This window comes from Pteropus vampyrus, unplaced genomic scaffold, assembly GCF_000151845.1.
Source record: "Pteropus vampyrus isolate Shadow unplaced genomic scaffold, Pvam_2.0 Scaffold453, whole genome shotgun sequence".
Lineage (NCBI taxonomy): Eukaryota > Metazoa > Chordata > Mammalia > Chiroptera > Pteropodidae > Pteropus > Pteropus vampyrus.
The window spans coordinates 112,907-131,221 of record NW_011889234.1 but is presented as its reverse complement, the minus strand read 5'-3'; the positions used below and the strand labels follow the sequence as shown (position 1 = coordinate 131,221).

The window sequence follows — 18,315 nt, the reverse complement described above, 5'->3', positions numbered from 1 at the left end:
GTTAAACAATGTCTGTAGTTTGTCTTTGAATTAAAACCTATTTCTCTTAAGGCAGTGGTCCCCAACCTTTTCAGCACCAGGGACCTACGCTCCTATGAAAGGTTTGTTCAAATGCAGAAAGCTGTCTTTCATTCTAATTAGCCATTAACTAAAACACTCAGATCTTTGTAGCCACTTATGAATTGCTTGGGGACTCAATATCTATCCAAAAATCTGTCCCCCAAATTGGAGATCAGTGACATCAGAAGTTTAATAGCAGTAAGGAGAACTGAAGAGAATGGAGGATTGTTTTAGGTCCCTTGATTCTATTTTGAGCAAAAAGCATATAAATATTTAGAATATTAACTTCTAAATACCAATATTTTTTTCTTTCCTTTTGCATTTTCAGGTAATGTTTGAAACTTACCAGTTTTCTGGTGTGTATGTAGCCATCCAGGCAGTTCTGACTTTGTATGCTCAAGGTAAGTGAAGCTTAACTTTCAGAATAGTCAGTTCATCAAACATTTATTAAGTATGTTTTATGTCAAAGGAAATTGATTTTTCACTAAGTTGTAAATTCCAGAAAAGCACAATATTTATATATTTATTCAAATATTTTCACAATTTCTAAAATTTGTCAAATACATACTTTTTACTTCCTAATTAAAAGGAGATTTCTCAATTTTTAAAAACATAGTAGTTTCCTTCTTTTAGGCTATTTTGAAGTAAAAATTTTTATGCAGTGGAGAATGGACATGGAAGTTGTCCTCAGAATTGGCAGAGTTTTTTTTAAAAAAAGATCCAAAAAGATTAGTATAAAATTATGTTTGTCAAATGCATAATAATTACAATTTTTGAGGTGTAGATTTAATGGAGGGGATCCTATGTTTTCTTGGTACCACCGTTAGTAACTGCCATCCTGTCTATTGGAAATAAAATATTGGCCATGTTGGGGAGAGCTCTTTATAGTCTGATGGTCTTATCGAGAACTTGTGGGGCTGTCAGATAACTGCCACAGAGTGTTAAGACACTTGAAGTGTAAAGATGACCTCAAGTCTACTGGGAAAAAGATATAGAAACAGGCCATTTTGATTCAGCACATCAGAGGTTTCTGAAGAGGGTGACACCTGAACTAAGTCTCAAGCCTTAGTACTTAAGCAGTATATGTGGCATAGTACTTAGAAAACAAACTTTAATATTAAAGCGATCCATCTGATTCTACACATGGAATATTAAAAATCACCTTGTAAAAATACATATTGAGTTTTTAAACTGTCTTTAGTACTGCATGTACATACTTAGAAAATACTTAGGGGGACTAATTTTTAAAGAAGCTTTGTTCATTCAAGTGCGACATATGCCTTGCACTCTGTTTAGTGTAGAAGATATAGCAGTGCATAAACTAGATGTGGTCCCCTTGTTCTTTAAAATGATTAGTCCAGCTATGGGTGATTTCTTCTTTGAAGAAAGAATCAAAAATCACTTGTTACTTTATAAGGAGTACTTGTTTGCCTGTAAGTAATGTTTCATTTAAAAAAATTTTTTTTCCCAGAATTTATTTTAGAAAATACTTTGGAAAAAATAGATGTAAAATTTTTTAATCTAAGCTTTGAAACTGATAATAGTTCCATTTAAGAGGAGGGGATGGGACAGTTCTGCTGGACTGTGAATTTTTGTTTGAATTATGTTCGAATAAAATTGATCATAACAGATTTTCCTAGCAATATTCATAAATTTATTTGCCTCCAACAAGAGGTACCCTCTCTTGATTCCTGATATTCAGTTGTTGAATCCTTAATTTGAGACATTAAAAGTCCGGTAACATTAATCGAAAGAACCCAAGCCAAAGTAAAATTTTCCTTCTGAACAAGGTGTCTAGAGCTACCAGTTAAAACAGGAAAAGTAGGAAGAAGCATTCAGAGCCATGGAAGGTCTTTGAATTAGAAAAATGACATGGTGATTTTGGAAGTAATGTCTGGCTGCATGGTACAGATAGGATTGAGAGGAATAGATGGAATTAGAGGATTTGGGCTTGCGATTAGAATGGTCAGGGAAGGTAAAGAAAAGGTAAAAACTAGATTGAACCTTAAAGAATCTGTAGGAATTGAAGTGGAAACAATAGATAATATAGTGACAAATGGTCAAGTATGTAAGCTGGCGGGAGTGGTAGAAAATGAAGTGAGTTTGGGTGGGAAAGGATGTTTGGAATATAAATGTAAATCCCTGCTTTAATTGATATTACTGGGAGTATTTTCAAATTAGTGTTGTGGAGTCCTCTTTTTTTGCAACGGAAAGTCTTGTCTTAAGGAATACAACATTAAAAGGCAATGTATGATTTTTATTGAAGCTTACAGCATCAATCAGGGAAAGACATATCAACATCAGAGGAGGTGGTTTGAATAAATGCATTCAAAGACAAATTACAGCTATTCTATAGTGCATGCAAGTTTGTATTAATAGAAAGAGGGAGAAGGTCTATTCAGGGATGAAAAGATGATAAAATAATGCTTAAGCAAGTATAGATAATATATATTCTGGTTAAAATTTTTTTTAGTTGAAAGCATTCCATTAGAAAATATGAGTTAAAGTTTTTTTTGTTTGGGTTTTTTGGTTGTTGTTGTTTCTTTTCTGCCTAAATTAACCCTGGTGCAAAAAGCAAAACACTAACTTTTGCAGTTATTTATACTTTTAAATAGTGCATATTGGAAATAAAGCAGCTTCTTTGTTCTTTTATAATAATAATTAATGTCAGTTATTATATTTAATTGACATTGTCTTCTTGTTTCTGGTAAGTAATCGAGGTGGTTCTTTAGCTACCCAAGATTAATTGTTCCCAGATTTCAAGCTGCCTAGTATCAACAGGAAGTTTTCCAAAACAAAGTTTCGAGTATGCTATATGACTAAAATAGAACTAGATTATTTCAATAGGTTCACTATCAAGTTGTATAACATTTCTTTCACAATGGTTTTCATAAAAGTTACCCATGATGCTTTAGAAAATTTTACTTTAAGAGAATTCAGGGATCAAGATTGAGTTGGAAAGAAAAATAATTACACTGAGCTTTAAGAACATGTTGGTTTTTCAGTCCTAGATCTCAGGGTCTGTTTCTTCCCTTCTCCTGGGATAGCACATGATTGACCAAAAGTCTCACAAGAGACATGTGAGAGAACACCTGACTTCAGTGTCTATTTAATAGAAACACACTGCAAAATACACAAATAAAAAGGAAATGCTGGCTTCTGGACCATTCTGACTGATGAAGTTTCTAGTTTGGTTTCTTTACTAATTGAAAATTGCTGGCTCTGATTTTTCTGATTTGGCTTTCTATTTAAAATCTCATGGTTCTTACACAGGTTTATTGACTGGAGTAGTGGTGGATTCTGGAGATGGTGTAACTCATATTTGCCCAGTGTATGAAGGCTTTTCTCTTCCTCACCTTACCAGGAGACTGGATATTGCTGGGAGGGATATTACCAGATATCTTATCAAGGTAAGCAAAAGAAAATGCCATAGAAATTAAATTTTGTAATTTGTGTTTACTGACTTAACACAGAATAGAATGTATCATCTCAGGATTCTAGCAATTCTTCTGTACCGAGAAATGACCCCGTATCCCATTATTCATCTAAAAATCCATTTGAGATTTACTTGCATGATCTCTATCTAGTATATTAATGAGAATTTGTTATTTTGTTACATAATTATATTTGCTGTTCCCGAGGAAGAGGTAAAGAGATATTTCTTGTCCTGACCAACAAAAAACCATGGTATTTGATTAAAAACAGGGCTCAGATTTACCTGACTTTATTTAGCAGTTTTTGTGGAATACATCCAATTTTCAGTGTTTGCTATTTTAAAATTTACTTTAACTATTGTTAGTTACAATTTTCTTTAAAATACTGCTGAAGAAAGTATATTTGGAGGTATGTGTACTTTTTTTAATGTTAAAAGAAGTTTAATGTATTGTCTACCAGAATTCTGTAGTTCGTATACCTCCTCTGGGTCAGTGACTCTCAGCCAGGGACAATGCTGCCCTTCAGGGACATGTTGTAATATCCGGAGACATTTTTTTGGATGTTACAACTACAAGAATGCTACTAAACACCCTACAGTGAATAGCCCCCACAAAGAATTATAAGGTCCAAAATGTCACTGGTGCTGCTTTTGAGAAACACTGTTGTAGGGTATGTCTGTGCAACAAATTGGGTTGCATTGTTTTCACCTTGACATTGGGTTCCTTTAGTCTCATTTAGAATAATAGTGAAATTAATTTAATTAGAGTTACAATACACTCATTCTAGGCCAGAATTCTGTCTTAAAGTAACCACCAAAGGAATTTCTGAGGATGTTCTTCAGAACATAAATACAGAGATTAGGGAATTTATTTTTTAGAGTTTTTACATGAAAAGTTCAGTTGTGTTTATGATGGATAGTTTTGTGTTTTTGTTTTTTTTTCTATCAATAGACTTGGAGATATCATGAATATAGCACTGATTAAGCAAATTTCAGATTATAGGAGTCCAATACTAAAATAATATTTACAGACTTTTGATTATTTATCAAAACTATCTAAACATTAGTATTCCAACAGTACTCTTTAAAAACTAGTTTTTCTAGCTCGTTTTATCCATTTATTATTCATGAACTGTTAATTCTGTAACTCTCTGAAACTTCTCTGTGAAACCGAAATAAAAACCCTTCGATGGCAAAGTACTGTCTCTGTTTCTGAAATATTGACTAAAACCTAAGGATCCACTGTCTATTTGTTATTGATTTGACATATTAGTGAACAATAAAAGCTTTGGCAGAGTCGAATTCATTCAGATTAATTGTGAATTTACTGTTATTTTTTGAATCAGCTTCTTCTGTTGCGAGGATATGCCTTCAACCATTCTGCTGATTTTGAAACAGTTCGCATGATTAAAGAAAAATTGTGTTATGTGGGCTATAATATTGAGCAAGAGCAGAAACTGGCCTTAGAAACCACAGTATTAGTTGAATCTTACACAGTAAGTATTTCCAGTGTATGATATATATGTGGTTTTAAAATGGACAACCATGATTATTGGTGTGTGCTTAAGGAGGTTTTCTTGGAATCTAGTATTTTTGTTTGGGGTGTTGATATATGTGTGACTTTTAATGTTTTTCTACGTTAAGATTCTATGGTTTAATTATTTTAGGGCACCATATAATAATGTGAAATAAAGCAAGAATCATAAATTGCCTTTTTACCTTAGGATATAATTAGTTATGAGATGTTATTTTGAGATTTTAGTATCTAGAATTACATTTTCAACATGTGTTTTATAGAATGTTATTTCTCTGAAATGTTAATAGATATTTCACAAATATTAAAATGGGGGTTACATTGTCAAATAAGTTTGAGTCAGTTTTGCTTTACTGCAGGACTTCTCAGAGCCTTTGATCTGCTAATATGTACATAACTATGAGAGTATAGTATACCTGTTTCTCAACCTTATTAAACTATAGGACTTAACATTTCATGGGACTGGTAGTGTTCTAAGAAATACCTTGGGAAGTGGTCATTGTAGAGTAATAGTGCTTTAATTATTCAGTAGGTGGCAGTCTTTCCTGACAGTATTTTCTTAAGGAGCTGTTGAAAACACATGTTAACTTAAAATTGTAGCTAATGAGGCTTGGAACCTTGTTATAGCTTACAACAAGGGAATCGGTCTACCTTAATTTTTAATGTACTGCCATCTTAAGTCTATCATATTCATCTGGCAAGTACTTCCAGATCTTAACTTTGATCTGGTTATTACTCAAATGAAATCAAATAACAGGCAGTAAAAGTAAGTATTCTTAAACCATTTGATTCATGTAAGCTCTGCATATCACAAATATGTGTGAAATAGTCATTTTAAAAATTATTATAAAGCTTTATAAGTTATATTGTTTTATTTTTCAAAGATACTGATCCAAAGAGTCAATAATCCAGTACTTTGCAATGTAACGATCTCCAGATTTGCCCTGGGGATTTTTTCCTGAAGCCTCTTCACACTTCCTCTAGATTTATAATTTTTCATATACCTGACTTGTTCAGAAGAAAGTGACATGTGGCAAAGGATGGGGGAACTAGAATTGTAAGACATGTTTTATTAATGTCCTCCTTTCTCAGAGAATTTGAAGTAGGTTACAAAATTATATACAACAATAGGAAGAAATCATAAACTGATGAGTAAGTGAAGAGGGATGAGGGATAAGGACAAATAAAGGATGGATAATACTTGATGCAGAGAAATGAGAACCACAGTCTTAACAGTTCCTAAGGGTTGGTAGTTCTTAGGGTAGGTGGCCCCAAAGTGGCCAGGTAGCCAGAGCATCAAGAGAAGTCACACCATCAGAGAGGCTGGAAGTGTGAGGTACAGAGATTTTGCTAAAACTCACCGGACAGTTTTATTTTTTTAAAGGTAAATGTTCGGATCAGTATCTTTCTCTTTTTCTTTTTTTTTAAAAGAAATTTAATAGAATTTATAAAAACAATTTTGGAGTTTTTGAAAAATATTGCTTTGTACATACCTGTAAACAGCTGACAGCAAGCATGAAGTAAATGTTTTAAAGAACTTGCTTTGTGGGACTTTGTCATATTGGAAAGTCGATTTTGGAATATAATTATTATAAATAAATATACTGTTAGAAATGTTAATGTAAAACTAATTCTGGTATCACATAGAAATGTGTCACATGCCAGCATATATAAGTATGCTTGTTACTTTGTTCAATACAGCGAATTATGTGGTAGTTTAAGAGAGGGAGTTTTTCCTTAACATTCTCATTTTATTAAATATAAATATGATGTGACTTAAGAGTTTTCTGCACAAGGTCATGTGGTAATGATATCTGAGCTGTTGTTTAAATCATATTTGCTTAATTTAAAATTACATTTATGTTATTTAAAATTTAATGGGACCTACTGAGTAGGATACAACAGAATTGCCTAATAAAAATAGTCTAGATCAGTGTTCCTTAAACTTTTTTTATAGTAAAACATTTTTCAGATTGAACGATTTAACAGAAGTTTCACACATGATATATAAAGAGTTTTGATGGCAAAATAATAAAGTTTCACAGAGTAATTTCTGAAAGAAATTATTTAAAATTTTTAATTGAGTGTGTTTATGCCACATGGTAAAAAATATCCATAAAATCACTAATATTTGTTAAAATGATAAGTAGCATTACCACCAGCAGTAATTCAAATGTAATCGTTGATCAGTGCTGCCTGTTTATGCTTAGCTGCACACACATCAATAGAACATCAAGCCTTTATGCATTAGTGATCTCTCCAAGAAAGTCTTGATATTTTGGGTCATGGCGTACCATTTTTAAAAGCAGAACAGAGTATGATAATGAAAACAATTACCAAAATTTATTTTACTCTTTTTTCTTTTTTCAAAAATGTATTTTGGGAGAAATATGTTACTGATAATGATTTTGGTTATAGAATAGATGTGTTTAAAAGTACTGTGTTCTAGAAAACACTGGAAATTTTTTAAATCTTTAATACCTTGTCGTTCTTGGTTGCTAGCTCCCAGATGGCCGCATCATCAAAGTTGGAGGAGAGAGATTTGAAGCACCAGAAGCTTTATTTCAGCCTCACTTGATCAATGTTGAGGGCGTGGGTGTTGCTGAATTGCTTTTTAACACAATCCAGGCCGCTGACATTGATACCAGGTATGTTAGAAATGGTGGTTTCAAAGTTATTTATCAGAAATAGATGAAGTATGAATAGTTAGAATGACCAAGTTATCTATTATCTCACTCATGTTTTTGAATAGATAAGGCAAAATAATCTTGATAGGGTGGCACTGGATGTTCAACATATCATTGTGTCCTAAAAGCCACTTTAAACTTTTATTCTGAAACAATTTAAAACTCAGAGTTGCTAGTATAATAAAGAGAACTCATATATACTCCTTATCTAGTTTCCCATTTTACTAATTTTAACGTCCTATATTTTTGCTTTATCCTCTTTTTTTTTTTTTTTTTGAGCTATTTGAGCATAGGTTGAATGCATAAATCCTCCTTACTCCTTAATATTCACTTTGTACTTCCTAAAAATGAAGATATTCTTTATAGCCACAACACAGTTATCAGTATCAAGTTCAGGAGATTGTTTACCAATACATACTTTTATCTACCATCATATTTCAGTTTCGTTCAATGTCCTAATAATGTCCTTTATACGGTTATTTTTTTTCTCCAGTAAAGGTCAAAATCTAGGATTATATGTTGTGTTTAGTTGGCATGTCTGGCATGTCTCTTAGTCACCTTTTGTCTGCTACTATTCTTTAGTCTTCTGTGACATCGATATATTTGTAGAATGCAGGCCAATTGTTTTAGGGAGTTTTTCTCAATTTGGGTTTGAATGATTCTCATGATTAGATTCAGGTTATACATTTTTGGCTAAAATACATATGTGATATGTCCTCAGGGTATCACATCCAGAGGTGATGTCTGTCTGTTCCTTACTGGTGACGTTAGTGTTAAGTTTCCTGTTTGCTCCACTGTATAGTTCTTCTATTTTTCCTTTCCTAATTTGTAAGTAAGTCGTGGGAAAATACTTTGAGGCAACGAAAGTCTGCTGAACCTCATCAAACCCTACCCCCATCCATTTTAGCATCTACTGATAATTCTTGCCTAAATGCATTTCTATCATATGGTTGCAAAAAGGTGATTTTCTAATTCTGTCACTTCTTTTATGTTTAATAGCATTCTAGCAAAAGGAAGTGTTTTTCTTCCTCCCTTATCTTGTTTATTATCAGTGTGGATTCATGATTTTTTTTTCAGTGGATTATAATTTATTGCTGTATTTATTTAAATGCTCTAAATTCCTGATATGGCCAATATGAGCTCCTTCAAGCAGGAAGGAAATATCTGTATCCTTTTATGTATATCCATCTTTTTGTTTTTTGAATAGGTAGAACATTAACCATATAGTCAAAACTACATTACCCTCCCCACCCTTTGTCTTCCACCCTAGTCTTCCCTCTTTATATGTAAACGGTCTTACTAGTTTCAGGTTTATCCTTTCTGTGGTTCTTATTTCCTCTTACACAAAAGGTAATATAATATACTATAAAAACTCTTTTGCACTTTGGGTTTTGATTTTTTGTTCCTGTTTTTTTGTTGTTGTCGTTTTGCTTAATATATCCTAAACAATCCCATTCCATTTCCTAGGGATTGTCCTCATTCTTTTTTCCAGTTACATTCTTTTTTTCAGTGTATACATATCATGGTTTATTCAGTGAATCTGATTATTTAGGTAGATCTCAATATTTGTGTTGACAGATAATGCTGCAATTAATAACCTTATGCATGCTGTATTTTTGTATTATTGGGCATGAATATTCTGAAAATATTTTTAGAAGGGGAGTTTTCGTTGAAGGATAAATGCAGCTAGTTAGGTTATTGCTCCGTTCCCCTCTAATGAGGTTACACATTTCTCATGCCCACCAATAATATGTGAGGACACCTGTGTCCCCACAGCTTGTTAACAGAGTTTGTCAACTTTTTTACTTTGATGACGGTCTGATGAGTGAGAAATATCTCAATGTAGTTTTAATTTGCATCTCTTTTAAGAGTGAAGTTGAACATTTTTCTATGTTAAGGGCCATTTTTATCTTTCTAGTCATAGCTTTTATATCTTTCTGATCATAGACCAGTTCATAGCTTTTGCCTGTTCTATAGAATTTTTATAATTTTTTTCCTCAATTTGTAAAAGTTCTTTTTATATTAGCTCTGTGTTATCTGGTACAGATATTTTCTTCCAGTTTACCATTTGTCTCTTGCTTATGGTATTTTTAGCCATACAAAAATTTGTTTTTATTTAGTTGTACAAAAACACTTATATAGTCTTTTTTATTAAATCTAGAGTTTAGTCATAATCAGAAAATCCTCCCCTACACTCAGGTTGTTGAAGAATTCACTCAGAAGCGTTTTGTAAAGCAAACTTGTTTGGTTAACCCTGAATTTAAATACCCAGCTAATTTTTTTCAGTGGCTGGGGAGCAGGATGATAATGGAAATTAATAAAAGCAATTGGCTTATTACAAGGTATAGATCTAATGGCAGATGATCAAAAATCTCATCTAGACTTCATAATTATGGTAAATTCTCATAATAGGAATGAGATAGATTTTTTTGTCCTTTGATTTAATGATCAGTAATTGCAAATCATTTTTAAAATTCCATTCCCATTGGTAATGATTAAAGTTTTGTCAAGTTCAGTACTCTCTCCATAGACTTGACATTGGAAAGTAGCACAACTCACATTTTGTTTGTTCTACATATTGAAAGCATACATGTAAATACAGGCTCGTGGGTACTTATCACATATAACCATATTTCAGCTGCTTGGCTTATGCTACACTCAACGTGTATACTTCTGCAGTTAACCCACACTGTTCTTCCAGAAGCTAGGCTTACAGTAGCCTGAGCCATTGAGAACCTGGAAGTAAGTAAAAACCTGGAGGCCAGTTTGAATTAGGCCAAAATGGATGTGACTTAGCTCCTGAACTTTACTGTGAGAAAAGTTCTTCAAACTCTTACTCAGACTATATTACTTTTACTGCATATGCAATTTTAGATTTGATTGTCTGGTATAAGAAAAGCATGTGTAAGGAAGAAGGAGAGAACTGCTATAAGAAGCAAACACATCAGTCTAAAGAGAAATAACAGCAAAAGCTTCAAGGCAGAGGAGCAAAAGGGAAAACTACAAAAGGCAAATGGAAAAATTGAAACGAACTGGAATCAAAGTACAATATGGTTAATTAGAGTAAACAAGCATATCTCGGGGGCTCCAGGGAAGCAATGTGATGACACAGTCCAAACACTAGAATTTTGTAGTGTAAACTGTGGTCATTATTAAAAGACAATTACATTTGCAAGAAGTGTGCCATGTGCTTTAGAAATATTTTTATCAAAATTATAACATTTTATATTAAAGAGGGTTTGTTATTAAATAATGATAGTAATAACAAACATTGAGCCTGGTGATGTACATGTCAAATTTTATTTCATTTCCCCCAGCAACCCCCTGAGGCTGACATAAATAACAGGAAGTCTGAAACCCCAAATGAATACCTATTGTGTCTTTCTAGATCTGAATTCTATAAGCACATTGTCCTTTCCGGAGGGTCTACTATGTACCCTGGGCTGCCGTCACGGTTGGAACGAGAACTTAAACAGCTTTACTTAGAACGAGTTTTAAAGGGAGATGTGGAAAAACTTTCTGTAAGTATCAATCGACCGGTTTCTAACTGTTAACGTACTTTTAAAACCCTATAAGCTAGCTTGAGGATCTTGACAACCACCAGAGGGCGCAAGAAGTCTTCCTAAACAAATTCCTAATGTAGTCAAGTACAGCCTTCAAGAGATAAGAAAAAGTAAATGGTTCAAGGTAAATATATAGCTCTGTTCCAAAATGGTCAGACTGTGTGGTTATCTCTGTATTCAGTGGATGGAGACAGCTAGGTCCAGGGCTAAACATTCTGGCTCATCTGTAACGAACAGCCTAAAATTGAGGTACCCCTAGGAGCATGGGAAGGAACCTGCTACAGTATAGAGGGATAAATGCCCCACTTGGGGTTGGAGCTTTTTTGTTTGTGTGTTCGTTTTTTAACTTATTTTTGGATATGTAATCAGCTTTCAGTGCTACTCGTAGACTGTCTCATGTTTCTGATCCTAGATTCTTTTTTGACTGTGTTTTGCATATGTCTTATCTCTCCAATCAAATTGTAAAACATCATGTCTCTAATTCTTTTGCATCCCCGTTAACTAGCATAACTTTTGAAAAGACTTTAATTGATAGTTGTTGACGTATAAAATTGAAAGAAAATTTTAAGCCAGCATGTAGTAGTTGATGGTTGTTTGACATGAATTTTTTCTCCTACAAACTGGACTATGTGACATGTACTATATGCATTCAACCAAGAGTCATTTAATTCTGAATTAATCTCTGAGCTTCTTCTCACTGACTTTGATCAACTGTTTTGATAATGAGATAACATATTACAGAGGACTGAACATATTAGAGACATTAATGTTACATCTCATGTGTGACTTAAATTGTTGAAATATAATTGAGTATAGACACATACATTAAATAAATTAACACTGAAAAGGAAGCATGTTGTCTAAGTACTTGACTCGTTTGATTTTTATTGAGTTATACATATATTTAAAATCAGTTTCAGGTGGTCATTTATTTACTCAGATATTTCTTGAACTCCTGGGTGCCAAACGCTGGTCTAGGTGCCGGGACAAACAAAACAGCAGTGAACAGAAACTAAACCCTGCTTTTAGTTATGAAGGATACTTTGTCAGTAGTAATAAGCACCGTGAAGAGAGGTAAAGTGAGGTAGGGTAGAAGGTGGTGGTGGTTGGGGAAGTACTGGGCTCCTTCATGGCCTGTCACAGGGAAGGCCTCTCCGATGAGAAAACTTTTGAGCAGAGACTTGAGTGGAGTAAGGGGGAGAGAGAGGGAGTGAGCTAGCCATGTGACTGGGGGAAGAACCTTCTAGGCAGGAACAGCAAATACAAAGGCCCAGAGTTGCTGGGAGCCCAGGTGCAGTTGGAGCAGTGAGCAGTCGAGGGAGAAGGCTGGGAAGGGAGGTCAGAATGGCGGGCGCAGGTCTTGTTCAGTCACAGTAAAGAGTTTGGCTTCACTTCTAGTGAAACGGAAAGCCCTTGCAAGGATTTTGAGCAGACAAATGACAGGATCTGACTTGTTTTTAAAGGATCATTAAGTCTGGTGTGGTGAATAGACTGTTGGAGGTGAGGGAGAAGAAAGGTGGATGTAGAATGATGCATTTTAAGGGGAGAGAGGAGGTGGTAGAAGCTTATAAAATAGAGGAGGGAAATGGTTGTGTTGGAGAGTGGAAGAAAGAGAAGAGACCGTGGGATTGCCAGGTAGCACTGAAGGGCTCAATTGAGGTGATAAAGTAAGATGCTAAGTTTCTCTGCTCTAGTGTTCAGTTGCTTTGAGGGCACATGCAAATAGAGTGTTGATCACCTGAGTTGGAGTTTTGCCAAGTGAGACAGAGAGGACAGAGTCACTAAGGATAATGTCAGGAAATGATGGAGAGAGCACACACACACATGCAACAAAGCAGGTGTGAGAATAACCTCAGGATCTATAGGTGACTTGGGCAGAGAGTAGAGGATGGAATAGCCTGATAGGAGTTGTAGAGGGGCTGTGGAGTTATGAAAAAAGGAGAGAGAAGCAGCAGTGAAGACTAAGAATTCCTGTTACCAAACCTCCAGGGTTAGGAAGGTACTGTGAGAGAGAGAAACAAAAGCCAGCCAAGAAAGCTCCAAGGGCAGCGATGTCTTCAGGGGCTGGCCAGGCCTCACTTAGAGCACAGTGGCCAAATGGCAGACCTGTGCCCAAGCTGGCTGTTTTATAAATATAGTTTTATTGGAACACAGCGAGGACCATTCTTTTACATGTTGTCTTGTCACATGTTGTCTGTAGCTATCAGAGAGACCTGCAAAGTCCTAAGTATTTACTTTCTGGCCCTTTACAGAATAAGTTTACCTGGCCCCAGCCTAAGAGCAAAACAGTAATTCAGAAAATTAAAATAGTATGTTAACCTCAGAATTGATTAGTAAGTTACTAGTGTCTTTTTATGTCCTGTATTATCAGATCCTATAGTTCATTTATGTAACATAAAGACAGTTTAGTATGACAGTTACTTTGCATCTCTTTGCAGGATTTTTGACACTGTAAATAAAACTACTACATCATTTTAAGGTTTCTCTTTCAGGTGTTGACTGACCATACAGATTATTAGACAATGCTGGCTAGAGAGCATAAAACTTTTCCCACTTGTCTTTCATTCTGGTTATTGTGTTCACTTTTTTCAGTATTTCCATGATTTATTTTGATGATATTTGGTCTTTTTGATTTTGAGACTAGTTCACTTGAAATTGATATAGTACAAAGTGAGCTTTGCTTATAAGAACTTAAATTTTACTGTGTTGCTTGGGACTGCAGTCATAGCAGTGTTGGGTACTAATAATAATGATGGGGGAACAGGTGTAAATCAGGCGTGTGCTGAGCACACTGGGGATGGATGTGTGATAGCCTCGCTATGAACTTTGGGCAAATTACAGAATGTCTCTGTACCTTAGATACCAAATCCTGCTGTCCTACTTAAATCACAGGGCTTTGGGGGAGAATTCAAGAGAACATACAAACAAGTCATTTTTTATAAAGCAGAAACTACTGTGCACATGTGACATTTTATATCTTTTTCTCCTTCAGAAATTTAAGATTCGCATCGAAGACCCACCCCGTAGAAAGCACATGGTATTCCTGGGTGGTGCGGTTCTAGCAGATATCATGAAAGACAAAGACAACTTCTGGATGACCCGACAAGAATACCAAGAAAAGGGTGTCCGTGTGCTGGAGAAACTTGGTGTAACTGTTCGATAAACTCCAAACCTTGTTCCCATCACATCCCTAATGCTCTCTTTTTTCCTTTATTGCCAATCTTTGAACTCATTCAACTCCAGGACCTGGAACAGGCCTCTCTGTGCCCTTTGACTGAAAAGATTGTGTTTTATTCTGGTGTCTTGGGAAGCTTTAAATTTTTTGTTAAAGTGGTAAATCTGACTGTTTAATTCAGCTTCCTTACAAACAGAATGAGAGGGCAAAGGGTCCTGTCTGCTGCTTTGTTTCTTCAAGTAGGCATTTAGATCATTCCTGTAGGCTTTCTATTTTCACGTTTCTGCTCGGATGCTGCTAGTTTTAGCACACTTGGTGGTATACCTTTATTAGCATAAGAAAAAAAATTTTTTAACAGGAGCTTTTACGTATTATTGGGATTGGGGCGGTAAAGGATGGGTGGGCAGCTGCTGAACCCTTTATGGCATTTCCTCTGTAGTGTGGCGCTTTCAGCAATTACTGGTACAGATTTAAGTACCTTAAAAGCTCCCTGGTATTAACATTTTAGGGAAATGTTAGGCTCAGAACTAAAGTGTTTGGGGTGGCTTTTTGCGTAGGAATAAGGGGAGGTCTTTCGATTTTGAGTTTTTGGTTTTTGAGCTTTTCTGCTCTGGGGTACATAAGATGAACTTTATTTACAGTACTTGATTTTGGCAGGTTTCCTTCTACTTTTGGTCTGCCTGGAACTGTTTCCATATGATATAAAAAACAAGGATAGTATTCCATTACCATGTGGCTTAGGGATTTATTTTTTCAACCATGTTATCTGGGACTGGACTGCCTAGAATGGAAAGGTAAAATTTAAAAAATGCTTTTGGAAATTCAAATTATAGATAAAAATGTGCTTAAGAGCTGATATTTTTTAAGTGCTTTTTTTTAATACCAGAAGCATTAAGGTAACCCAGTGCCAAGTACCATTCTTGCAGATTATCCTTTTATGTATGACCAGTGCTTACTTAATAAAAACAAGTACATACATATAATTACTGGCAGTAGGTTGTAATTGTTGGGTTAAAAATATCATTGAAATATGGGACTTGTTGCCAGTTGGGTAATATTCATTAGTTTTTTTGTTCACTTGTTTTGATTTGAAACCTGAAAGTGGAGTAAAATTTGACTATTGAGAATGTTGGCCAAAAAAAAAATATCAAGATTTAAATTTGTATCTGTACTAAAAGAATTAATCATAAATCTCAGTCATCTTATACTTGAAAGAAGTGTCAGTAATTTGTAAATGTTAGCACATTTTCCTGCCTGTGTCACAAAAATCGTATTTATGAATCTTGTTGGAATTGTTTAGTATCTGAAAAATATCAAGTTGTACTCAGGCTTGATCCTTTATAAATTTGAAAAATAAAGTAATAAGAAATTGTATCATGCTAAGTACAAAATAGATTCTGGAAAAAAATATTTGGGTTTTTTGTTTGTTTTTTTGTTTTTTGTTTTTTTCATTTCAAAGCATTTTTTAAAAGGAGAAGCTTTTTTTCTTTGATGACTGAAATTGGAGAATTGTTGAGTTTCGAGTCTCTTCTGTGCGAAAACTTAAAAATCAGTTTATATGAAACAAGCAGCAAAAGTAGGTTATTTTCAATTATGCAGCTTCTGTTAATATTAAGTATTCTCTGTTTTACCTCAATTTGAACAAATCAAAAGTTTGCGTGCATGCTGGACATGCTTCAGGACATGTGAATAGCCTGTGAATAACATCTAGATTTTAGGGACATGAGCGTCAGAGTCACTTTGGAATTCAAAGTGTTCCTAAAACGTGTTCTTAAAAACCCCCCAACCTTTTGAGTACTGGACTTGCTAAAGAACACAAATGTAGGACCAGTACCCGCTAGCGGTTCATTTCAGGTAAATGGATTGACTACTTGGTCTTTGGTCATGATTCTAAAATATGAGGGTAGAAAACAGCAAAGAGTGGGATTGCCTCTTAAATAAAACAATGAAAGTGTATCTATCATTTGTCCCTTGAATGTGGAATTTGATTTTAATTTCATAATCTAGTAGCAAATGTGACATTAAAAGGGTGTATTTATAGTATAATTTTAAAATTACATTTTATAATTTTTCTATCCCAAGGTGAAATAATGCATTTAGTAATTTGGGGGTAGGGGAAGTATTGTGTTTAATTGGAGTTTTCTGGTATGCGTCCCTCAGAAATTAATTTTTTTTTTATTTTAAAAGAGATTCTCATTTTCAGCTCTTGAAAACCATTATTTAAATTTCCATAATGATTAAAATTTTTTCCTTTTAAAATCAGAATTGCTAATGCCTTTATCTTTGAGAAGGGTTTCTTAGAAATAGGTCCAACATTTAAACTTTTTTCTTTAAAGTGTGGTATTGGATGTTAATTTTACACAGTTCTGAGTACTGTTAACAATATCTGGAAAGTATTTAGAGATCATCGGGAAGTTAAACATTCTGAAATTTAACATAAGTACACTTCTTTTTGATTCCAAGAAAATAAAACCAGATTTTTCAAAGTAAATTCGAATTTTGTTTTTGTTTTCCTCTTAATAGTTTTTCTCTTTGGTTTCATTTTCTTGCTAATGCAAGATGAATCAACAACTTTATGCTGGTTTTTAGGCCAAGTTCAGTTCAGTGTTCTATTATTTGACCTCCCCCCCTACCCCCCCCCCAAAAAAAACCTCTTTATTTCTGGTATGATTTTAAATACATTTAAAAAAAATAAGAGCAAATTACAACTACAGCTCTATTAAAGATTTTTTTTCCTGAAGAAGACTGTTTTGTTTCCCAGAAGATACACAGTGGCTTTCACAGTAGTAGGAATGGTAGATAGACCTGTATACAATATGCCTCTTTTCAAGGATATTTTAGCTCGTCTGCAGACTTTTAGGCAATTATCTTTAATAAAACAACTAAAGAAGAATGAAAATTTATTAAACTGACCCTTTCTTTTATGCTTGCCTTTGAGAATGGGGGCTGGGGAGTAAACTTGTGTGTTTTTGTTTTTCCTTCAGGAACTTGGATGCTTGAACCTCATTGCTCCCTTCATGGCCAAAGTCCCACAGGCCCTCCTGAGGTTCACCTCTAGTGTCTTTTATTCAGTCTTCTCTTATTTGCCAGAAATATAGTGTGACAGCTCTCTCCATATATTACAGAGTAAGAAAATACTGAGAATTGCATAAAGTGGCCTTGTGGATGGAATGAAAGTCTTAATATTTTTCCTTTATCCACGAACTTTGACCACGGTACAATTGAGTGCATTTATTGGATGTACTCATTTTAGAACCATCAAAGAAGGTATCCAACTAAAGTGAACCATTCAGGATTGATTTTAGCTCATTATTTAACATGCTATCTAATCTTGGACGAATTAGCCAGCTGCCCACAGTACTTGGGGTATTTGTAGGTACATTTTTTTACTCCACCTCAAATTCCGTGATCTATTAAAAGATTGAAAATGCTACATCAAAGGTAAGTGGAGGAGGTGGGGGGAGCGACCTGGGAAAGCGTATTCGTACCTATTACAAGTATCCCAATTTATGTTATGTATAGATGTAAATATCTGAGTAAGGGAAATCCAAATGATTTCTGTCCTTGGCAGAAGAGAGTTTCTGTCTTGTCCCATATCCACATTTAGTTCCTTCCACCCACTAGAGAAAAGTTGGAAAGGACTCAGCAAATAATTTCCTTGAAATAGAAGAATTAGTATTTCAACTATGTTTGTGCTGACCAGTTGAAAGGTTTGAGTTTGGAAACTGCAGAAACCATTCATAAGGATAATACGGTATAGTTTTCAAGTCCAAGGTAGACTCCTGAGAACAGTGCCTTTTGCCACCAGCATCAAGTTGAGCTTATGCCTGGTGGATGGTTTTTAGCAAGATTAGTGAAAAGAA

At 34.6% G+C, this 18,315-nt stretch overlaps 1 protein-coding gene across 1 annotated transcript in view; it reads left to right on the top strand.

Annotated features, from left to right (window-relative positions):
* Positions 1 to 16,943, top strand: part of ACTR2 (ARP2 actin related protein 2 homolog) — a 31,968-nt gene extending 15,025 nt beyond the window's left edge. The window contains exons 4-9 of the mRNA XM_011381852.2: positions 389 to 461; positions 3,334 to 3,470; positions 4,840 to 4,989; positions 7,530 to 7,675; positions 11,103 to 11,235; positions 14,270 to 16,943. Of these exons, the coding sequence (XP_011380154.1) occupies positions 389 to 461; positions 3,334 to 3,470; positions 4,840 to 4,989; positions 7,530 to 7,675; positions 11,103 to 11,235; positions 14,270 to 14,440 (810 nt within the window). The 3' untranslated portion in view covers positions 14,441 to 16,943. The remainder of the gene's footprint in view (positions 1 to 388; positions 462 to 3,333; positions 3,471 to 4,839; positions 4,990 to 7,529; positions 7,676 to 11,102; positions 11,236 to 14,269) is intronic.
* Positions 16,944 to 18,315: the final 1,372 nt, after the last annotated feature.